The sequence below is a fragment of the Pseudochaenichthys georgianus genome, unplaced genomic scaffold (assembly GCF_902827115.2).
Source record: "Pseudochaenichthys georgianus unplaced genomic scaffold, fPseGeo1.2 scaffold_690_arrow_ctg1, whole genome shotgun sequence".
NCBI lineage: Eukaryota > Metazoa > Chordata > Actinopteri > Perciformes > Channichthyidae > Pseudochaenichthys > Pseudochaenichthys georgianus.
This window is the reverse complement of record NW_027263244.1, coordinates 1,907-26,044: the sequence shown is the minus strand read 5'-3', so window position 1 is coordinate 26,044 and position 24,138 is coordinate 1,907. Positions and strand designations below refer to the sequence as shown.

General features: G+C 46.6%; 2 protein-coding genes across 2 annotated transcripts; one reads left to right on the top strand and one right to left on the bottom strand.

Annotated features, from left to right (window-relative positions):
- Positions 1–1,471: 1,471 nt before the first annotated feature.
- LOC117443856 (apoptosis-associated speck-like protein containing a CARD) lies at positions 1,472–5,142 on the top strand. The gene is given in 4 exon segments (XM_071202664.1): positions 1,472–1,699; positions 1,702–1,863; positions 2,384–2,428; positions 4,011–5,142. Coding segments are annotated over 4 exon segments (552 nt in total). The 5' UTR covers positions 1,472–1,620; the 3' UTR covers positions 4,277–5,142.
- Positions 5,143–15,848: 10,706 nt separating this feature from the next.
- On the bottom strand, positions 15,849–22,503 carry LOC117443857 (zinc finger protein 260-like). Its single transcript, XM_071202662.1, has 3 exons — positions 22,268–22,503; positions 21,874–21,928; positions 15,849–17,429 (listed from the first exon to the last, which is right to left on the bottom strand). Exons 1-3 carry the CDS (start codon positions 22,268–22,270, stop codon positions 16,105–16,107), a joined length of 1,383 nt encoding a protein of 460 aa, XP_071058763.1. The 5' UTR covers positions 22,271–22,503; the 3' UTR covers positions 15,849–16,104.
- Between the last annotated feature and the right edge of the window lie 1,635 nt (positions 22,504–24,138).

Genomic DNA, 24,138 nt, shown 5'->3' with positions numbered 1-24,138 from the left:
TATTGGGGTGCGCGAATATTAGAAGCATTACGGTAAAATCCCAGCGCTTACTCGGCCAATAACAAAAGCACCTATAAAAACAAACCAAACATATTAAATTAAGAAATATGTACTATATAATGTGATCAATAATTATTTAAAACAAACTACGTATAACTACCACGAGTAAATGTAAAATGTAAGGAGTTTCAAAATAAAAGTCCTTTGAAATCTCATATTGAAATCCCATATATGAGCTATCAGCCCTGTGTTTAGATAAGAATAAAACGAAATCTCTCCCTGATGCAAGACTCATCTCACTGCAGGGTGATAGAAGGACACCCCATCTACTCACCCAGAAAGAATCAGGACATTCTGATGTTGAGTTTCAAAATGGATGGATGGATGGATGGATGGATGGATGGATGGATGGATGCTTGATTCCGCTGGACTTACTTTTCTGTGGTTGACCGTTACTGTGACATATCAGTATAGCCACGGAAGATAGTGTGTGTGTTTCATTCCCATGCATCAGGGTTATTTTCATGTATATAATTGTGTTTCCTGCACAGTGTAGAGTCTTGTTGATGAGAGGGATTCAGGTATTTCATACAAAAACGTGCTCCCTGGAGAATAGCTACAGCATTGATATCACAATTGAATCGGAGCTGATCACAACCTGTCATGAGTGATCAGTCATCTCGATGTGAATAAACGACTTGTGTTTTACTTTGAGGCTGTCTGAAGGTATGGACGCTATCAGAGCTGCTATACATCACATTAAGAACGATGTACAAATGAAAGTCGGACACAAATATATAATTTAAATGATTTATTCAAGTTTGCAATATTTTGAACAGGCATCCACACAGTCACCTGCTTTGTAATGTTCGATACCTCCCTGTAAGCGTCACGATATCCACCTCTCACCCACAGCCTCACAGCCGAGCACTGAATGTGCATCAAAGGGATCGTAGGAAGGCAGGTATAGCAACAGATGAACGTAACGACAAACGAGGCGATCTACATGGCGAGTCAACAATTGTCCCCATGGGACCCGCCCCGGATTCTGTGACGGAAATAATGAGTCGCCAGTTGTCATGACTCCCGTTAACTGCAACACCGGCTCCCGTGTTCACTTAAAAAGAGCCGGCTGGTCCGCGACCCGACACATCACTACTCTGCAGCGGGTATGGGATGAAGAAGTCCCGGACAGTCCCACATCCGACACATACTTCTCGCAGCGGGTATGGGAGGAAGGAGTCGCAGGCCCCACATCCGACAACATCACTCTCTGCAGCGGGGTCTGGGAGGAAGAGTCCCGGCATCCCACATCCGACACATCACTCCTCTGCAGCGGGTCTGGGAGGAAGAGTCCCGCTAGTCCCACATCCGACAACATCACTCCCCCCTCGTGATCAGCGGGTCTGAGGAGGAGCGTCCCGGCAGTCCCCACATCCGACACATCACTCCTCTGAAGCGGGTCGGGAGGAAGAGTCCCGGCAGTCCCACATCCGACACATCACTCCTCTGCAGCGGGTCTGGGAGGAAGAGTCCCGGCAGTCCCACATCCGACACATCACTCCTCTGCAGCGGGTCTGGGAGGAAGAGTCCCGGCAGTCCCACATCTGTTGCTGAGAAATGGACAAACGGAAGGCTGTAACACGCATGTTGTCTCACCTGTCAACGCTCAACTTTGACACTTTCCGCAACGAGCTCGTGCACGCAAAGAGGAGCCGCGGGTCGCGCGCAGCAGGCTGGAGGGGAAACGCTTCTCAGAGATCACAGAGGTCCTGATTTCCACTTTCAGTGAGACCGGAGCTGTCCAAGTGTCTGCTGACTTACTGAACGAGATTGATTGCAACATAGAAGCAGCCCAACTGTGTGAGCACTTCATGGTTTGATGCGGAATGAGAACAGAACCTGAAGAACATTGAACCCTGCATGTCAGCGACAAGTAACAACGTTTAATCGATGAGGGTTACTTGAAGTAGCCTTTATTCTTATGTTTCTACACAGTGTAGGACATGTCTTCTAGTGGGCAGGGAGCAGGGACTCTCGAGTCAGTGCATATCCCTATTTAGTTCTGGGTACAGTGGAACGCAGTAAGACATTATTTAGGCATCACTTTCTTTAAACAATAACGTCCTTTTCTGTCATTGAAAAGGTAAGCTCGTTGCATGCAGGCCTGTTAACACGCATTCATTGAACATTATTAAACTTACAATTTAGCATTAAACGAGAACTCACACGATAAACATAAACAATGCGTTAAATCGATAGCAGGCTACTCTCATGCCCGAAAGCAGCTCTGACATGGAAACCATGACAACCCTCAGGAGACCTGTGTCAAACTGTAATTCCATCATACGACTTTCTAACGTTGGTTTCTTTGTTATTTCAGTGGAAGATGCAGGTGTGGCTTACTCAGAACCTGGATCCCGTAACAGTGAGTTGATTTCAAACACACATCCTTGCATTCAACATGACCTTGGGTTAAACGACATGTAGGCTGTGTTTTTCTGACTGAGACAGCATGTCAACATTTCTGCTGTGAACAAATCTTGATATATTTAAATATGGATGTTGTGGCTTTAGCCTCCAAACTATACGATGATAGAGCAGTTAAACACAGTCCTTTTAATCGAGTTAAACTTCGGATACATTTAGCACAGACTGTGTCTTATGATAACAATTCAAACTGTTTCACTTTAGTTTGTACCCTACTCTTTCTTCATCAGAGGCAACATGCTAAAAGGCTTAAGGCAAACAGGTCCTAGAACAGGTCTCTAATCTGAATCCATCAAGTGAAATCTATTCGATGAAATGTGAGTCATGTCAGCCTCTGCAGTGAGTAGATCATTTCTCCTCCTGCTGCTGTTTAGACAAGCTCACATTTTAAACAGCCAATCACAGCAGGCAGTGTTAATGTGTCCTACATTAAACGTGTATGTCAAATTGTCCTCCGTCATATTTCGTCTGTCTATTTCTGCAGTGGCAGCTACGGGTGGACCGGCCCAGGAGACGGGTCAGGGGACAGCGAACAGTCTTTAGTTCACAAAAGCCCCACACAAAAGGCAGTGGAGAGATTTGCAGGTTAACATTTCTCCTCAAACTGCACCCTTCACATTCACAACGACGTTGACTTGACACGATGTGAATTTGGATGTACAGTGACGAAAAGAAAAGTGTGAATAATGCTGCAGTCATTTAAGGACAAAATCACATTTCCCAATATTTCTGGTCAAATACTTCAATTGTAGGGTTTATAATTACTGCTCTCCCAAATGATGTAATGCAGTAACACATTTAGAAAGTAATAGAATGCCATCAGTCTTATTGTTTACGGTATTTTCTTAAACTGGCAGCCAATCACAGTGCCTGTATGTAAAATGAATGGATCAGTCACGAATCCGATTTGAATAGCAACCCAGACTCTGACTATAAAACATACATGCTAATTTACTTCATGATGAATTAGAAAAGGCTTTACTTGTTCTAAATAAAGTCTAGGCTATAGACCAATGTAAGAAACTGCTGCATTGTTGTTAAACAAATAATTTGACACTTGGGAAATATTCTTTTTTGGTTCTTTCTTTGCCTTATATGAAAATAAAGATAAAACTCTGATGTTGAGACATTTCAACCTTTTTCTCTCATTCTTGGCAAGAAAATGAACATTTGCATGTCCCATCGTCAAAGCAGAAGATGTGAGAGGTTTATTTAAATTGCATTTGGAGAAAACAAGTTTGTAATTGTTAGAAGAAGACCTTATTATTTCAGATGTGCTTCGATGGCAACATTATCAATCCACTATTCCCACAAATAATTAACAGTTTCTCTAAAACACAGATTATGCATCAGGTTTGTGAAGTTATCCCAAATGATGAAACCTTCCACGGACCCACATGCAGTTAAACTAAGGCAATACACATACATTGGAAATCACTATTATAGAAAATAAAATCTAAGTTTAGAAATGTATCAAGTTGGCTCCACGGTATCATCAGCACTCTCCCCTCCTTCCTCAGGTGAGCACTTTGTGGATAGACATAGAGCCGAGCTGATCCACAGAGTGAACTGCGTTGCAGACATGTTGGACCAGCTCCTTGAGGAAGAAGTCATCACTCCATGGAGTCATAGTGAAATCCGGGTAATCGCAACCTCTCCGCAGAAGATGAGGGAGCTCTTCAGTGGTCCCCTGAATGCAGCAGGGCCCCGTGGCAAAGACGTCTTCTACGGAATCCTTGAGAAAGAGGAGAAATATCTCATCGAGGAGCTAAAGGGAAAGAAGTGAATGTTGTGGAGAAATCTTTTTAGACTAAACGTACATTGTGCCTCAAGAAACGTCTTAAACTATTCCAATGGGGAAATAGTAATGTAAATGTCTCTGTCGGGGTTCTATCAAATATAGCTTTTGCACCTTCATGTTTAATCATCGCTCTTTTTTACACTTGGACCATCTTTTGTAAAATGTATGTTTCCCTGGAAGGTTAAACCAGATTCAGCAAACCATGCAAGTCATTCATGTGATGTCATGATTTAGCGTTCTCACCTGCATGTAATGTTTTAATCCAGCAAATCCCAGATGGATTGAGTCAGCTGTTCTATGAATGAAAGGATGCTTTATCCTGAATGATTATCCGTAGGTTTTGCATGCAGATTTTAATTTAGATTATTGTCTTATGTGCTAAACCAGGGGGTCAAACTCCACGTCTTCGCGGGCCACCTCAGCATTCTGGCTGCACTCAAAGGGCCGGTTGCAACTTAAAGACTATATATAAATAGATATCAAATAATGTATTATATTACATGATTGCCCCTGCATTGGATTATCATCGGATAGGGTGATACCTTCATAATTAACTACGCCTGAAAGCAGAAGTCTCTTCAGTGCGAGAGTCACAAAATGATTTAAAAAGAAAAGTCAAATTCAGAGAAAAAAGTCAAATTTGAGATGCATTGTGGGACATGTAGTTTATGGGCAACGTGCTTCTGTAGCATGTAACCGTACAACAAACATATTATATTCTTTGCCAGCTCTTGAGGGGCCGCATGACATGAAGTCGCGGGCCGGATTTGGCCCCCGGGCCTTGAGTTTGACCCCCCTGTGCTAAACCATTCCATTGTTGTTTTTCCCTCATGAAAACATGTTTACTTTTGGAGGCCAATGTTTTCTATTTCGAAATACATTTTCAATAAACTCTTATAAATATTACACATGTCGAGCGAGTGTTTTAAAAGTTGAAGCAGACATAATGAGGTAATGAAGTTAACTGATTTAGGAACGTCACTTTCCTCCTAGATTTAAAAAAAGAGTTTACATATTATTTATTAAACTGGTTGTTCAGAAGGATACTGGAAGAAAGCAGTATTCTTTTGACGTTATCCTCAAACATTGATTTATTAACCAACCTCAACGTCTGTGAACTCATTGTTAAGCCTTGCCCACTTGCACGTTTGGATGAAGGGAGGCAGGGCTTTACTCGGTGATGAAAGTACAGTTTATACATTTAAAGGGGAACTGCAGGATGTTTAGATATCCAGTCTGTAAAGTATCTGCAGCATGAGTAAACAAAGGGAGCTGTCTGAGAGATAACGCCTGTTGGAGTTCAATACTACACATTTGGAAATGTAATGTTAGATTTTCTCCTTTCAGTTGTAGATTCACGTGTGGGATGTAGCGTATTCCTAAACTCGAAGGGACTGATAACTTAACCAGGTATTTAACTAATCCATTTTTAATAATCGTCCAGAATTTGGTCCTTTCCGCTTTGATGAGGGTTGCAATGTGTGCATCCAGCTCAGAAAAGGGAACGTGTGGAACATTCAACTGTTTTCCTCGTCACAAGTTTTGAATGAAATCAAAGCCATTGTGAACCAATCGAAGGAAACAAGCAGGTCTCCGTGAACATGAAGGTGTCTTGAGTGTTTGAGGCCCCGACACATTTATGCGCCTCACAACTCCCTAAAAAGCCGCCTGCATTATACATAGAATGGTCTTTAAAGAAAACTCTTAGTGGCTATTCCTGCCATTACTGTCACGTCTCTGAAACTTATTATGAAAGTGTATTCTTTATATTAGTTTTGTCATGTCATATATTAGTATCGCCGCTCCTCTCGCCGCTCCTCTCGCCGCTCCTCTCGCCGCTCCTCACACCGCGTATCGCCGCTCCTCACGCCGCTCCTCACACCGCGTATCGCCGCTCCTCACGCCGCTCCTCACACCGCGTATCGCCGCTCCTCTCGCCGCTCCTCTCGCCGCGTATCGCCGCTCCTCACGCCGCTCCTCACACCGCGTATCGCCGCTCCTCACGCCGCTCCTCACACCGCGTATCGCCGCTCCTCTCGCCGCTCCTCACACCGCGTATCGCCGCTCCTCACACCGCGTATCGCCGCTCCTCACACCGCGTATCGCCGCTCCTCTCCGAGCCTGTGCTACCGGCGGAGATGTAAAGTGGATTAAATAGCCGGTGTAACGCGGTGGGATTACCTTCTCTACTCTGCTGTGCTGCTGTAGCTGAGGCCTGGTTCCACCTGCTCTGCTGTGCTGCTGTAGCTGAGGCCTGGTTCCACCTGCTCTGCTGTGCTGCTGTAGCTGAGGCCTGGTTCCACCTGCTCTGCTGTGCTGCTGTAGCTGAGGCCTGGTTCCACCTGCTCTGCTGTGCTGCTGTAGCTGAGGCCTGGTTCCACCTGCTCTGCTCTGCTGTGCTGCTGTAGCTGAGGCCTGGTTCCACCTGCTCTGCTCTGCTGTGCTGCTGTAGCTGAGGCCTGGTTCCACCTGCTCTGCTCTGCTGTGCTGCTGTAGCTGAGGCCTGGTTCCACCTGCTCTGCTCTGCTGCTGTAGCTGAGGCCTGGTTCCACCTGCTCTGCTCTGCTGTGCTGCTGTAGCTGAGGCCTGGTTCCACCTGCTCTGCTGTGCTGCTGTAGCTGAGGCCTGGTTCCACCTGCTCTGCTGTGCTGCTGTAGCTGAGGCCTGGTTCCACCTGCTCTGCTCTGCTGTGCTGCTGTAGCTGAGGCCTGGTTCCACCTGCTCTGCTCTGCTGTGCTGCTGTAGCTGAGGCCTGGTTCCACCTGCTCTGCTCTGCTGTGCTGCTGTAGCTGAGGCCTGGTTCCACCTGCTCTGCTCTGCTGTGCTGCTGTAGCTGAGGCCTGGTTCCACCTGCTCTGCTCTGCTGTGCTGCTGTAGCTGAGGCCTGGTTCCACCTGCTCTGCTCTGCTGTGCTGCTGTAGCTGAGGCCTGGTTCCACCTGCTCTGCTCTGCTGTGCTGCTGTAGCTGAGGCCTGGTTCCACCTGCTCTGCTGTGCTGTTGTAGCTGAGGCCTGGTTCCACCTGCTCTGCTCTGCTGTGCTGTTGTAGCTGAGGCATGGTTCCACCTTGCTCCGGGAACAGCGTGGATACTGTTGTGCTGGACTGGGAGAAGATCGCTAGTCGTCCTGAACAATCTACTGGACTCGGGTATGTTCTGCCGCCCGCAGTGGACATCCCCTGTACAGTTTCGGAGGTGTTGCACAAACAATTGCTGGTTGCACTGTCGCGGACATTCATTTCGGAAAATGTGTGTCTTTCTCACATGCCTGCCACGATGGTCCTTCAGAATTGTTTTTTAAACTCTAATCTCACTTTCGCGAAGTTTGCTGGTGACTCTAGATCAGCTGACAATGTGTGTGTGTTGATTAAGAGGAAAAGGTGCTTGGTATTTTTATTGTTGTTACTATCAGGAAATGTACAGCCAGGTCCACCGAGCAGTATTAGTCAACTAGCTACTCCTGCTGATCGTATATCTAGATCTGGGCTAGCTTTCATTCATTTAAATGTGCGTAGTCTGTTACCTAAATTAGATGTTGTCCGTATTTGGGCGAGTTCGACTGATGCTGATGTCATTGTCTTATCAGAAACGTGGCTAGATAAATCCATTTTGGCCTCTGACATTTACATAAATGGTTACAGTGTATATCGTACTGACCGGCCTAAAAAAGGTGGTGGCGTTGCCATTTATGTGAGAAGTAAGTTTTGTGTAACTAATATGGTTTCCAAATCTGTTAGTAAACAGCTAGAATGTGTAGCCGTGAATATTGAGGTAACAAAGGGTCAACAGGTGGTGGGCTGCTACAGGGCTCCCTCGGCTGTCAAGGACTCTTTATCGTCTTTGGCAAAACTGTTATCTCAACTTTCCTACAAGGAGATAGAGCTGCTTGGTGATTTGAACTGGGACTGGTTCACTTCTGTGTCAGAGGATTTTAAAAACCTGTGTACCTCATTGAATTTTACCCAGATTATAGACAGTCCTACTCGCCCAAATATTAAGTCCCCAAACAAATCCTCCTTAATTGATCTAATTTTAACAAATGTTCCACATAAATACTCATCTGTGGGAGTATCTGCTAACGATGTGAGTGACCACTGTGTTGTAGCCACAATTAGGGACACTAAGGTCCAAAAGGTTAAACCACGTGTCATCACAAAGAGAGACACTTTGTGGAGCAGGGTTTAGTTACATGATCTGTTTGATTTTGATTGGGGTAGAATCGATCTGTGTGCTGATGTAGAAACTGCATGGTCTTATTTTTATCTTGGTTTTATGAAAATGATAGATAGACATGCACCTCTGCGTACATTCAGAGTGAAGGGACGAAACAATCCCTGGTTCTCTGCTGAGCTGTCCAGTCTCCTTCATGAGAGAAATAATGCTTGGGCTAAGGCTAGGAAATCAGGCTCAGAGGTAGAGTGGCTGCGCTTTAGGCAGCTAAGAAATAGCTTCACATCCCAAATAAAAAGTGCTAAATCAAAGTACTATTTGTCGGTTACCACAGAAAACCTGAATAATCCTAGGACATTTTGGAAAGCCATAAAATCGATTTCCACGGTGATATCCCAAATGAGCTACCTCCGTGCCTCACCACAGCATCTGGCACTATATCAGACAGGGCTACTATGCTACATTGCTTTAATGAGCACTTTGTGTCTTGTGGCTCTCTGTTTGGCTGTGTGGCTTCCTGTGAACGCTCCAATCCTTGACTCTGAACAACTGTGGTCTGGAAAACCCTTTCAGTTTTACTCCTTTAACTGTTGGTATTGTTCATGAAGCATTATCCAAGTTAGATCCTAGGAAACCGGCTGGCCCGGACAACGTAGAACCTTTCTTTTTAAAGATAGCTGCAGATTTTATTGCTCCACCTCTCACTTCTCTTTTTAACCTCTCCCTCAGCACGAACACAATTCCAAAAGTATGGAAGTCTGCTTATGTCTTGCCTTTACTGAAAGGAGGGGAGGCAACTATTTTAAATAACTATAGGCCAATCTCTAAATTGTCAGTTCTGGCTAAGGTGCTCGAACGCCTAGTGAGTGAACAAGTAAAGGAGTTTTTAATGTATAAATGATATCCTGTCTAAACATCAGTCAGGCTTCAGAGAGCAGCGCAGCACCATCACTGCCACGATGACCGTGTGAACGATGTGGAGAGGATCTAGATGATAAGCTCAATAGCAGCTCTGTTTGTTGACCTGTCCAAAGCGTTGGACACGTGGATCATCTCATCCTGAAGCAGAGGCTGCTCAGTGTCGGCAGGTCCAGCCGTGCAGTGGCTGGTCTGAGAACTGCCTCTCTGAAGGGTCCATGTGTTCACTCTGATGGGCTGTCTTCTGAGTGGGTACACATCACTCATGGTGTTCCTCAAGGCTCTGTGTCAGGTCCTCTTCTATTCTCCATCTGCACCAACAGCTCAGGGGAACATGTGGATGGAGCTACTTCACATCATGCGGATGATCCCGTGATGTTCTGAGAGGTCCCTCAGTCAGGAGCTGCTGCTGCATCACAGGCTGCTTCTGACACGACTCAGACTCAGCGCTCTGAACTAACGCTGCTTCTAATGTGGATCAAACCGAGGTCACGCTCTTTCTAAAGCTGAGCAGACCCAGAGCCTGCTGTAGATATTGTAACTACGCAAGGACAAGTGCTCAAAGTGGTTCCTGTTTCAAACACCTGGGTGTCTGCTTGATGGTCGTCTCTCCTCTCACCCTCAGGTCTCTAGCCTGCTGAGGAGCTGCTTGGAACTTGAAACTGAGCATCTCCTTCCTCTGCATGTCTTTAGAGCTAGGCTAAGTGAAATGCTTGCTGATACTATGGGCACTTGTGAATGTCTATAACTATGTATCCTGTAAATATGATGTCCTTTATTGTTTCACGTGGGAGCAGTTTGCTGCAGGGCTCCCTGAGAAGAGATCTGTGATCTCAAGGCTGGTTAAATAAAGGTTTGAAATGAAATGAAACGAGGCCCTCTTGTGCTGCTTCATATCAGCTGAGTGCAGAGACCCGTCTCCCCCCACTGCCTTTGTACCCGGGGGCAACTGGTGAGGTGGAAGGTCTCGTTCTCCTCAGAGCTGACACTGTGGCATCGCTGTAGCTTTGAGGCGTGTCACAGACTGCGGTAGACGAGCTGGTCTCCTTTGTTCCTCTGGAAACCTTCTGGTTACAGTCTGTGGCTTTACTCGGCTGCGCTCTCTCTCCAGGCACACACATCTGAACACCATGACCTGAGACCGGTCCTACGTGTATATCATTGCCTGTGGCTCTGGAGGCTGCATCCTCACGACCACGTTCTGTGTGATTCAGATGCTTGAGTTTCCTCTCTGTTTCTGTTTATACTCCAGATAAGCGGGGCTGTCTTCATCGTAGCCAATGAGAAGCCCTCGCTCACATCTAGCTCCAGCTGCCCTCTTCATTTCTCAACATTCTGTAACAGTTGGCCAGTAAAGCAAATGTCGGCTCTCGCGGAGGTCCACCTGCTGCTGTCCTTGTAACCACGTGGCCTCTCCTGCCCTGACGGGGGTTGTCGCTCCTCCGTTAGCCGCTCTTGCCAAGAGGTCACGTGGGTATGAAGGTCGGTGCCTCCGTAGATGGGCTCTGCGCTGCCGTCCAGTGTCGCCGAGCAGATGCTCGATCGCTGTTCCGCTGCGTTCGGTCCCGTCAGCTGAGTGTGTCCCGGAAAGGAATGAGTCGGCAAAGCTGTCAAACTTTTCACTATCCTTCACGATGTGGATGTTGCTCCAGCGTCCACCATGACGCCTCTCATCTCCGCGCTGTCTGGAGGTCTCCCGACATCTCCTCTCCTCCTCCGTCTCCTCTCCTCCTCCGTCTCCTCCTCCGTCTCTTCCTCCTCCTCCGTCTCTTCTCCTCCTCCGTCTCCTCTCCTCCTCCGTCTCTTCTCCTCCTCCGTCTCTTCTCCTCCTCCGTCTCCTCTCCTCCTCCGTCTCCTCTCCTCCTCCGTCTCTTCTCCTCCTCCGTCTCTTCTCCTCCTCCGTCTCCTCTCCTCCTCCGTCTCTTCTCCTCCTCCGTCTCCTCTCCTCCTCCGTCTCTTCTCCTCCTCCGTCTCCTCTCCTCCTCCGTCTCTTCCTCCTCCTCCGTCTCCTCTCCTCCTCCGTCTCTTCTCCTCCTCCGTCTCTTCTCCTCCTCCGTCTCTTCTCCTCCTCCGTCTCTTCTCCTCCTCCGTCTCTTCTCCTCCTCCGTCTCCTCTCCTCCTCCGTCTCCTCTCCTCCTCGTTTCCTCTCCTCCTCCGTCCTCCCTCGCCTCCTCCGTCCTCCTCCTCCGTCTCCTCCTCCGTCTCCTCTCCTCCTCCGTCTCTTCTCCTCCGTCTCTTCTCCTCCTCCGTCTCCTCTCCGTCTCCTCTCCGTCTCCTCTCCTCCTCCTCTCTTCTCCTCCTCCGTCTCTTCTCCTCCTCCGTCTCCTCTCCTCCTCCGTCTCTTCTCCGTCTCTTCTCCTCCTCCGTCTCCTCTGTGACTCTTAACCCTTTTTTCTTGCACAGGATTCTTCGTGTGTTATCTTTGCAGTAACCACACTTGTAACATGTTCTTGCCTTATTCCACACGTTAGCACGTTCTTCTGTTCTATTGTTAGCAGACATGCTGCCGGCGCCTCTGCCTCTTCGTGTACACGCAGTCTCCTTTTGAAGTCCATGAATGTAACGTTATCTTCATTCTGCGTTGCATGAACAGCCAGTGGCGTAAAGGTGTCCGGTAGTCCTCCTATCATCACGGCCATTATGAGTCCTCATGGTCTCACCTGCTTCCCTCAAAGCCGTGATAATGTTCTCCGCCCGGATAAGGTAGTCGTAACACTTTCGCTGTCTGCCTTCCTGCCATCATCAGCGGCACCGTGTCTTATCAGCGACAGGCTTTTATCATCTCTCAGTCTTATTAGCTCAGCACAGCAACCAGCATTCTTTCTCCCGTCTCCTGCCAGCTGTTCAGGACTCTTTCCACTGGGTTCATGGAGAATAGTTTCTTTTCATTTCAGGATATGTAGGCAGCCTAAGAATCTTGTTTCCCAAAGGTCATACTTATCGTCGGTTCCATCGAACAAAAGCTGTGGCGCGAAAGCTCCCGTTGCTCTGCTTGCCATCTTGTTAGCACAGCGATTAGCTTGCTCAACTAGCTTGTTAGCATTGGGCTCTCACGTAATACGTCGCGTGTAATATCTCCCGCCACTTCTTTACTTATTGGTCCACATAGTTTGTAGAAGTCCCGTGTAATACTTTGCGTTAAACTAAAGGCAACTTTTCCTGGGTCCATAACCTGTTAAACTAATAAAGTCATTGTTCTTCTCTCATCCATTTATTCAGGAGCATGAACCAGCATGGCAGTGCTGCGTAATCAACAATGAGACATATAGCGCTTGCTTATGACGTCACAATGGGACATACCATTAAACATGGAGTAAGGGTGCACAATGGGACGTACCATTAAACATGGAGTAAGGGTGCTATAACAAAGTAATACTTAACAGTACTTTAATTAAAATGGCGCGGTAATGTTACAAGCAGAGATATGGTTCAGAGAGAGAAAGAGAGGGGGAAGCTGCAGTTCCCTCTCGCAGTCGCGGCCGTGAAGAAAGAGACTCCACCAAGCTCCGTCACCTGACTATATATGATCGATCGATCGATTGATTGATCGATTGATTGAAAATGTTATTAACAGATTGCAGAATGGGTACAATACAGCACAGCTCAATACACACAATTGATAAGGGGATGCAGACCAGAGAAAGACTTTCGTCTTGTTTACATCAGGGTCCCCCATTTTAATATTTTTTATATCTCATTTGGCTCCTCCTCTTCAATGGCGGCTGTGGCGTAATCTTCCGCCCTCCTTTCACCAATGTCCGATATCGCACATAACAGAGGATTTTTACATTGTCCATTCAATACATAACTAAACACGCCTTTCCTCCTCATGTTCTCTTTAATGACTTTTCATTTATTGCATTTTATCGGCTGCAATCGTTACTTTTCCGTTAAAACCTGAAGTCAAGCTACTGTTGGTATTTCGGAGATCCCTTCCGGAATAGCTTTTCAAAATAAACTTTAACCACAGGCGAAAACTAACCGGAAGTATTTTCACAATAAAACAGTTATAACATTACTGTATGTTTAAACTATCTTATATCATTAAATATTGATTTTAATTTCTTCAATTTAAAACATGCTATTGAGACAAGTGCCCTCAGTTTGGGGCTTCATTGAAGGTCATTCCAAGACCAAGGACCATAATAAAAGAGACTCCTTTCTCCAGCCTGCAGGAACCCGGACCCGTATCCAGGCACTGGTTCTGAGGTTGTAAGAGTCACAAACTGGAGCAGATCTGGCACATATTTCCTAAAATACCAGAGCTCGCTTCCACACAGCGGGCAGTGTGTGAGTGGACAGGGAGAGATTACAAATATCAGTTACTGGTTGTGCTACAATTTGAGCTGCAATTTTTAAAAAGAACGGGTCGAGGCCGTCAGGCCCGGCAGACTTTTTAGGATCAATTGAGTGCAAACCCTGGAAGACTTCAGAGACCGAGAAATAAGCTAAATCAGAAACAGGGAGTTCATCTCTCGACCAGGGCTGTGAGTACGACCATTTAGAGAGTCATGACTTTGCTCATCAAACACGTGACCAGCCTTTCTGAAGTGAGCATTGAAAGCATTAGCCATACCATCTGAATCTGAAATAAAAGAATCCCTGACCTTCAGCTTCTGTGGGAAACTAGAAACCTTCTTGTTCTGAAGTTTCATTGTTTTCCAGAACTTAGAATGGTCATTAAAACAATCAGTGGTTAAGCTCAGATAGTATCAGCTTTAGCTTTTTTTAATTATTCTTGACTCTGAATTTTCTAAGGGGGGCATGTCAACATCGACAGATGGAATTAACGCTATGAAGTGCCATTTAACCTCCGCCAGATCGTGTGGAAAGCCTGCTCAGAGAAGTGTTTGAAGCAGCGCCTGAGCACAATAAGGCCCTTGGCTTTGGGCGACTTAGTGCTCCTAACGCAAGCAATAGGGCAATGGTCGCTGATATCATCAGGAAAAACAGCAACAGACACGTACTTATGAGCTGCATCTGTTAGAATGACATCTATAAGGGTATCGTTATTGGGTTTGGCTGGGTTTATTCTAGTGGGACCATCAATAAGCTGAGTTAAGTTCAAAGAATCACAAACCTGCTTAAACCAGTCCCAATTTAAATCACCCAATAATATGATTTCAGATGAAAACGTAGACAACAATTCAGTAAGGCTAGTAGTTGCATCCATGATGGCCGATGGAGGCCTATAACAGCCAATAGCAGTGAGAGGAGCGTTTGCTATAGTTAGTTGGACAGCTAGCAACTCAAAGTGCCTTGGAGTTGAGATTGAGTGAAGGACTCTGTAGTTTCTCAGCAGTGTATATTGCAACACCACCAGCTCTGCCCTTACGATCTGCTCTGAATACATCAATGTGAATAAGTGTCAGTGACAGACGGTTTTAACCAGGTTTCAGAAACTACAACAATATCAGGCTTAGCAACTAAAAACCAGGTCTTTAAAACATCTACTTTGGGCACTAGGCTTCTAGCATTAACACTAACAGGAAGCTCCCGACAACCACACATCATTTAATACAAAATCTGTCCCTCCAAGGCAAACATTAACAACACAATATCAGCTTGTTATGTCAAACCCTCCAGCGCCCAAGGCTTGCGATATTTTCACTCGGGGGCGAAGTCGGTCGATTAAAACAGCCCCGCCAAGTCCAGGGAGCGACTCTGAAGATAGCAACATGGCTAACATAGCTGACGTTTTGAGCGAGATGAAATCACTACGGCTGACTTCGGAACAAAGTTGGATAACATCAACACACGTCTGACTGTCGTGACAACCTCAACGGCTGCATTGGAGAGTAAATTAACAGAATTAAAACGTGATGTTTCTTCCAATTCAACCCTTATTAACGAGGCCGAAGGCCGCATACACCACGCAGAGAAGACGCTTGAAAAAATGGAGGCCTTACTTGACTCCGTTAACAAACTTATCGCTTACCTTGAGTCAAAGACAGACGACCTGGAGAACCGGGGAAGAAGAAAGACTCTACGGCTGTTTGGTATACGAGAAGGAGCCAAGGGCCAACAAACACTCCTCAACTTCGTTAACGACATGCTGACACTGGCTGAGAGGGAGAAAGCTGCAGAGCGGGGGTTTCTCCCTGGTGAGTTCTCTCCAATTGGTTTTAATTGTTATTTCATCACGGCAGCGTTTAGCTGAGTTTCTGCTTCTCTCTGCAGCATGTGGCTACAAAGGGGGCGTGGCCAGCAGCTACAAAGGGGGTGTAGCCTTGTAGCCACGGACCCAGAATCAGCTCTTTTAGGAGCAGGGCTGAAATAGAGGGGGATGAGTCTAAAGGGTGATCTGTATAGATATGGCTCTATCAGTTATTGTTGAAATATAGCACAATAGGTGAGCTTCAACACGTTTTTCTAACCATTTAGGAAAAACAATTATTTCCAAAGCACATCTTTATGTTAATTACATAACATTTAGTAAAAAATAACAGTCGAGAAATTATTCAAATATATATTTATAACATAAAACATAAACACAGAGTAAAAGGACAGTGAGTAAAATAAGAATAATGATGGTTCTTGGTTATGTTCATGTTCTGATGATATTATTGATATGGATGTTGAGAGTTGTGCTGATGAGCTGATCTGATGTTTACGTCTCTTCAGACTTTCTTTCAGGCCTAATATTTCCCACTCAGATCTCTGACTGGTAGCATGCTAGTGATGCGTCTTATAGCACCGACAGGACCTTTGTTACTCTTTAGAGATTTTAAAACGGACTGAGGGAATCTTTCCGATCATCAGTCACTTCGGCCTCATCATGTGTCTCATCAGATGTAGCTTGGTCATCCATCTTCAGTCTGAAACACTGCGGCTGATTGGTTATGTGCGTCCTCATGTGTATCTTTAAACTGTTTCCCTGTGCAAATGATTTATTACAGACTGAGCAGCTGTATGGTTTCTCTCCTGTATGAACGCTCATGTGTCTATTTAAACTATTAGCCTGTGTAAATGATTGATTACAGACTGAGCAGCTGTATGGTTTCTCTCCTGTATGAACTCTCATATGACTTGTTAAACCTGACTTTATTGTAAAATATTTCTTACAGACTGAGCAGCCATATGGTTTCTCTCCTGTATGAACTCTCATGTGAATTGTTAAATTTCCCTTTATTGTAAAATATTTCTTACAGACTGAGCAGCGGTATGGTTTCACTGCAGTGTGTTCTATCATGTGTCTATTTAAACTTCTTTCCTGTTTAAATGATTTCTCACAGACTGAGCAGCTGTATGGTTTTTCTGCAGTATGAACTGCCATGTGGCTCTTTAACTGACCTCTCACTGAAAAGGATTTCTTACAGACTGAGCAGCTGAATGGTTTCTCTCCTGTGTGAACTCTCATGTGAACTTTCAGACCTAACTTGCGGACAAATCTTTTCCTGCACTGAGAGCATCTAAAGCGTTTCTCTCCAGCACTACACCTTGAATCGCTGACAGGGTCTTGTTTATTTTCCTGGGAGTTTGAACCTGACTGAGGTTCTCCGGTCTCCCTCCAACTAGCACCGTCTTCAGTGTCTGGTTCAGGAGAGTCTCCAGGGTTGTCTTCAGTGTCTTCAGAAGAGTCTCCAGGGTTGTCCTCAGCGTCTTCAGAAGAGTCTCCAGGGTTGTCCTCAGCCTCTGGTTCAGAAGAGTCTCCAGGGTTGTCCTCAGCCTCTGGTTCAGAAGAGTCTCCAGGGTTGTCCTCAATCTCAGGTTGTAAATGTCTCTCTGGATCTGAGCTCCTGGCTGGTTCTGGTCCTCCACAGTCCTCTCCATCAGCTTCTGTTTCCAGGTGTTCAGTTTGTCTTTGATGAAGCTGAGAGGACTGAGGTTTCTCTTCATCATCTTCACTCTTCACAGGGTCAGGAGTGAAGATGAACTCAATGATATCAGCCTCCTCCAGCCCTTGAAGCTGCTCTCCCTCCGGACTGATCCAGAGTTCCTCCTGCTCCTCTTTAATGTCTGGGGGGGGCTCTGGGTCCTCCTGGTCCAGACTGGAGCTCCACTCCTGCTGCTCAGGGGGAACCTCTTCTTTAACCACCAGCTGCTGGACGTCTGCAGGAAACAGGAAGCACATTCAGAAAAACTGTGTTAGAATTTAAAATCTAATCGCCTTAACAATTTGAGTAGTTTTGCAGCCTTAATCAATGCCTTCGCTTATATACTTGCATACCGCTTCCAGTTCAGCCAGATTGTAAACTATCAATTATTTTGGAGACCAATCACAGCTACTCTGCGCCTATAGGATGGAAATGCTCCTCTAGTAGTTAAAGTCCTGCATTCAGACCTTATTTAAATAAAAGTATGCACAGTTATTACTTATCGAATCTGCACAAACAAGATATCAGATTAAAGCTGAGATTCCACAGATTCTAGAGGTGTAAGTATCGTCACTGTGCTATCAAAACTCACCGCAGCGATAGCAAATCCAGACAACACACAACGTAGCTTTACAGAGCCAAAACGGCAATATGTCTCACCTTTTGCTGTTTCTGATCAAAAGTTGTCTTCAATGGCATTAAAACGATAACAACCCTGCTGAGGGTTAATCCATTGGTTAATATATATATATATATATACATATTAGGGCTGTCAAACGATTACAATTTTTAATCAGATTAATCACCATTCGAACTATGTCCAAAATATGCCATTTATTTATACTATATTGTTGGGAATGGAAAGATAAATGAAAGCAGGCGGATATATCCATTTAACATACAGTATGTTTATTATAACATTTTTCTGCGTGTCAAAATGAAAGGCAACCCACACACCTATCAATCATCAAACCGTGGGGTCTGAATTCATTACGTGTTGATTTCTATCAACGGGGAGTACTTCAGGAAAGTCGACAGAGGGGGGGGGGGGCTAGTGGAGTACTTCAGGAAAGTCGACAGAGGGGGGGGGGGCTAGTGGAGTACTTCAGGAAAGTCGACAGAGGGGGGGGGGGGCTAGGGGAGTACTTCAGGAAAGTCGACAGAGGGGGGGGGGGGGGGGGCTAGTGGAGTACTTCAGGAAAGTCGACAGAGGGGGGGGGGGGGAGTCTTCAGGAGTCGACAGAGGGGGGGGGGCTAGTGGAGTACTTTGTGACCACAGAGTGTGCACGTTGTGATCAGCTGTTTGAGCGCAGTTCTCCAGTGAGGGGGGGGGGTCTCCCTCCGCAGCCGGTTGGCGTAGTGTTGGCTCAGTTCCGTTGTACAGACCGACGTTAACAGCAGCCTGTCTGTGCACACGGAGACCGACTCTGTCGTCCGGGGATCGAACCGCCTTCTGGAAAAGCTTCACAAGTACGTCGGTACGCCAATGCGCTTTGTGACACAAGTGACGGTACGCATTTCAGATTACGCCATAACCTGCGTACCAGTTACGTGTTACCTGTACTACAGCAAAGTATTCTGCGTCGGGACTTCCTGCAACAACACCACGCCGTTATCAAAGATGTTCTATTGAGAAGACGATCACTACGTGACAAAAGTTTTCAAAACCGTGGCTACTGAAATCAGTCTGACTAACTGCTGTCTGTGTGAGTTACTCCGCGAGTTGGCAGACTTTATGTTGCTTACTCTAACATCGTGTCTCATGGTGGGGCTCAGCCATTTCTTGGTATGGGTGCAGCTACCCCAGCCATACCCTGGCGCTGCCACTGGGGGCACGTATGGGGCGGGCCATTCTGCACATGCGTTAAATGCGTTAAATATTTTAACGCAATTAATTCAAAAAATGAATTACCGCCGTTAACGCGATAATTTTGAGAGCACTAATTTATATATACGCTTTTCAGCATACAATATTAATGAAAGTGAAGTGTAGTGCATACATCCCTCACATCCCTTCACAGAACTAAAGAATGCTTTAAGGTTTAATGAGATGATGGAATCAAAGCTGAACTGTACCACATCAAAAGGCACACATGCTGGAAACCCAACCCCAGCAGGGGGTCTGGGGGGATTCTTAGAAATACTAACATAAACTACGCATTCTGGTCCACTCTGAGAAGAGAATAAATAAATCTATTACTACCCGACATTTTAATAATATTTGATGCCATTGTTTGTTTGTCACTTCTGTAGTTCTGACAGTCTCCTCACAGAGAGAAGAGCAACGAGGAGAGTCTGTGTGAAGGACTTTGCATTGTGGGTAAGGGTAGATAGCCCCCATTGTTCTGTGACCTGTCAATCATCAGACCGGGGGTGATATTTCATTATTGGTTCATTGTTATCTGAAGTTGTACCCATGGATGTATAAAGAACAGTTCTAGGGCAAAGTTATTCTCCGTGGGGACTTCCGGCAACGATCTTGATTCTGATTGGCCAGACGACTCGAAAAAACATCAGCAAAGATGTTTTATTGAGATGATGATCACTACGTGACAGAGGTTTTCACTCACACATCTTTTCACTCGAAACGGCTCCGCGACCAGAGTTGGGTGTAACGCGTTACAAAGTAACTTTTATCATTCAGTAATCACACTACAGTTACTAACATTGCCCCGACACGCGTTACTTCGTTACTTTTATAAAATAATCACACTCACGGACGAGGGGTTTCCGCCGCAGGTTTATATCCATGTAGGCGTATGTAATCTGCGCGACCTGCGAGACGACGTCTCCACGTGCAGTGCTGCATGAACACGAGTCTTCTCATCTGTGAACTCCCTCAACGCTCGCTCTCTTCTCCTTGATCGCCCTCTCACGGTGAACACTTCACTTCCCGCTTCATTGTAGGAATTCTGCCATGTCTCCACTTTAGTTTGAACATCTCTGTTACTAAGTTATGGAATACTAAATAAACAAGTAATTAGATTCCTTACCGTCACTGCGCTCGTAGAGAATGATAAGAACAATGCGCCTTGAACTGGTTTCCTGAATTAGTGTCTTGTCGTTTCACAGACTGTTAGCTTGTTGGCCGGTAGCCTATTTTAGAGCATATCAAAAGAAAGACTTGTGTTATGTCTTCCTTAATGCAATAGTAATCGGGGGGCAAGTGGAGTCTCGCAGAGGCAAAACTGTGGCGCGCTTACACTGTAGGTGCGCCGCAGTCTGCGTGATCTGCCTGCAGGGAGGGGCGGGCCGGCCCTGCGAGTAAAGTAACGAGTTACTTTATATAGAGAGTAACGAAGTAGTGTAATATATTACTTTTTTTTAAAGTAACGGCCCGTCCACACTACAGCGTCGACAGCGTCGACAGCTTCAATCTGCCCATCCACTTTCAATGGGGTGACGTCACGTTGCCTCGCTTTTTCGCCGAACTGAATTGTGGGTAGCAGAGCGGTCCGTCTCCGCCGTCTCCGGAGTAGCCAGCGCCAGCCAATCAAATCCCGTTTCCCAAAATCTGACAGCTGAAGCCGTAGCCAATCAAAACGCGTCTAAGCTGGGAGAGATATCCCGCCGTTCATTTCTATATTTCAAAAAAAGTCGGAGGAGAAACTAACTATCGCCGTAGCAACCACCCGGTGCTGTATGAGCAGACCCTCTTCACCTACCGGGATACAAACCGGAGGAACCAGCATGGAGGGAGGTGGCAGAGACAGTGGGGGAAACTGGTAGGGTTTCGCCTGTTTGGGGAGTTTATATATATAAATATATATATATATATATATATATATTGCTCCCATAAAATCCCCGGGGGTTTTGCTTTGTATGTCGGGGGCGGGAGATTCATGTGATTGGTTGTTGGCCGTGTTGCTTGAATAAAATCCCCAAGCTCCAGACACGCCCAGCTCCAAGCTATTTTTGAAGCTGTAGTGTGGACGCTCCGTAATATGTAATATATTACTTTTATTTTAGTAACGACCCCATCTCTGTCCGCGACCCACTTTTGGGTCGCGACCCACCAGTTGAGAACCATTAGGCTAGACTACCCAGGCTAGATAACGACAGCTTAATTCACAACAAGCACATCACTGGCTTTTCAATGCAGCCTGATGTGAAGCCTAGGTTATATCATGAAGTGAACGAGGCACAGCTACGCTTTTCTGTTGAATCTTTAATGTTTAAGTTTCTTGCTAGGGTGAAGACTTGGTTAGGATAAGTCTCCAGGAAATGCATGTAAGTCAATGTAATGTCCCCTGAAGTGATGTACACATGGTATGTGTGTGTGTGTGTGTGTGTGTGTGTGTGTGTGTGTGTGTGCGTGTGCGTGCGTGCGTGCGTGTGTGTGGGGGGGGTCTTCTAGGGGCTGAGCTGGTTGTATAGTCTGTGTTGTTGTCTCAGCAGGTTGGGGTCCTGCTCTCTCTGTGTGTGTGTGTGTGTGTGTGTGTGTGTGTGTGTGTGTGTGTGTGTGTGTGTGTGTGTGTGTGTGTGTGTGTGTGTGTGTGTGTCTCCTAGGGGCTGTGCAGTCTGGCCGCTGCAGGAAGGAAGGACCTGTGGAATCTCTCCGTGAGACAGAAATAGAGAAGAGAGAGAGAGAGAGAGAGAGAGAGAGAGAGAGAAGGAGAGAGAGAGAGAGAGAGAGAGAGAGAGAGAGAGAGAGAGAGAGAGAGAGAGGGGGGACAGACCTGCTCTGTGGACCTGGAGCTGAGGCTGGAGCCCCGCGGACAGCAGGGGGCGCTCCTGCGACACAGAGAGAGAGAGGTCTTTGAATACAGGCTGATACTGTTTATACACAGGAGAGCAGAGTGAGCACGAGACCGCTCGCTCGTGTTCACTAAATCACCACTTCCGGTGTCTCTCAGTCTAACGTGCTACCAGCGAGCATGCTAAGCTAGCTTCTACAGTGCGAGGTAAACAGAAGAGAGAGGTTCATCCACACACACACACACACACACACACACACACACACACACACACACACACACACACACACACACACACACACACACACACACACACACACACACACGGTGATCAGAGCACACACACACACACACGGTGATCAGAGCTCACACACACCATGGATCAGCTGGAGCTCACGCGCTTTCTCAGGAACACAAAGCGACGACGAGACGCAAAATGGTTCCGAGAGGGGAGCACTTCCGGTTTTAGGACTTCAAAACAAAAGCACGAAGCATTTCCCAAGGCAGCCTTTGCCCGGCGCCGTCAGAGGCGACACGGCCCGCAGCTCCGTTCTTATATGTGGTATCGATGGCCTGGAGCTCTCCCTGTCGAGGAGGAAGGACATGTGAAGGTCTCGGGGGCAGCTCTCGGTCTGAGGGCTCGTTCTGCCGCAGTTTGCCTTTCTGTGAAAGAGCTGTGTCTGGGATCGGGAGGATCCGCGGGAAAACCCGGAGCGGCTCTTTGTTCGCGGGCCTGAGAACTGGACTGGACTCTCGGTGGGGTCGTTACCAGCTGGACTCTTTGCTAAAGCGGATTGAACTGTGTGTTGACTGTTTTCACCACACACACTTTCTCCTTTCTCTAACTCCCCTCCTCGACTCCTATCCTCGAGACTTAGTCCCGCACAGGAGATGCGAGCGGAGGAGGGGAACCGAGGAGAGAGGAGGGGAGCCGAGGAGAGAGGAGGGGAACCGAGGAGAGAGGAGGGGAACCGAGGAGAGAGGAGGGGAACCGAGGAGAGAGGAACCGAGGAGAGAGGAGGGGAAGCAGCAGGCGGTGAGAGGAAGGAGAACTCCTCTCCTCTGAGAGTCATCTTAAAGAGACGTCCATTAGTGATGACAGGAGGCTCACCCTCTGTCTGAGGACACATGTGTTCAAGACCACTTCCATCTACTCTGATTAATTCACAGGGCGGGTCATGAGACGATAACAGGCTGCAGATGAGGACACACACACACACACACACACACACACACACACACACACACACACACACACACACACACACACACACACACACACACACACACACACACACACACACACACACACACACATACATATATACAATTTCAGAATCAATCAAACAGAACACTCTCATAATAACGTAACACCATCAGAGACTGGATACCCCCCCCCCCCTCTCTGGTCGCTACAATGAGGAAAATAAATTACGGGCCAAACGTTTTATTAAAAGTATTAAAAGTAAGCAGAGGACACCAAACCAACTGAGACCTGTCTGTCCGCTGTTCTCCTCTCGGTGAGGGAGGTCCAGTGGTTCCTAAAGGAGGCTATCAAGGAAGCTTGAAACCTCCTTTCCTTTCATTTGGAGAATTGGAACCGTGTAGGTACCAGATGTGTTCGGGGTACCAGATGTGTTCGGGGTACCAGATGTGTTCGGGGTACCAGATGTGTTCGGGTGTATTTCCCTCGGTACCATCATCCGTCATACCCGTCTCCTCACCTCCCTCTGCTCCCAGCGCTCTGCTGCCACACACCGGCCGTCTGCGGAACTGCAGCCGGAGGAACTCGGGACAGCTTGTTATGTGTGTGTACTTGTGCACATAAATAATGTTTCTAATTAGTTGGGAGACACACGACCCATCAAATCACATCTACAGATCAAGACGAAGCGAATGGAAGTACTCCTAGCGTGAACATGTTTGTGAAAACGTGTGCAAAGAGTAATCCTAAATCCTAAAAATAAGCTCATATTTGAATTCCCCATAAAAAAACACATCATTCAGTAAAAACAGGCCCCACTGATCATCTGCTCCCTGATCTCTCTGCGAAGTGAAAGTACTGACTGTCTGAGATCGCATGCTGTGGTTTTATTAAATGAGCCAAGTGCTAGGACTGTCTGAGGAAGCAGCTTTGAGATGTGCAGCTCCACTGACTCGGAGCAGTCTGCACACAGAATGGAGCATTACCAAGCTGGAACCACTACATGTTTCTAAAGCTCGGTTGGATGCTGCTCAGTCAGATGC

Bases quoted from the DNA above. Each gene is read 5' to 3' on its own strand.
- LOC117443857 (XM_071202662.1), bottom strand. The intron at 17,430-21,873 runs GTCTGTCCCCCC...TGTTTCCTGCAG, and splicing joins GCTCCAGGTCCACAGAGCAG to ACGTCCAGCAGCTGGTGGTT.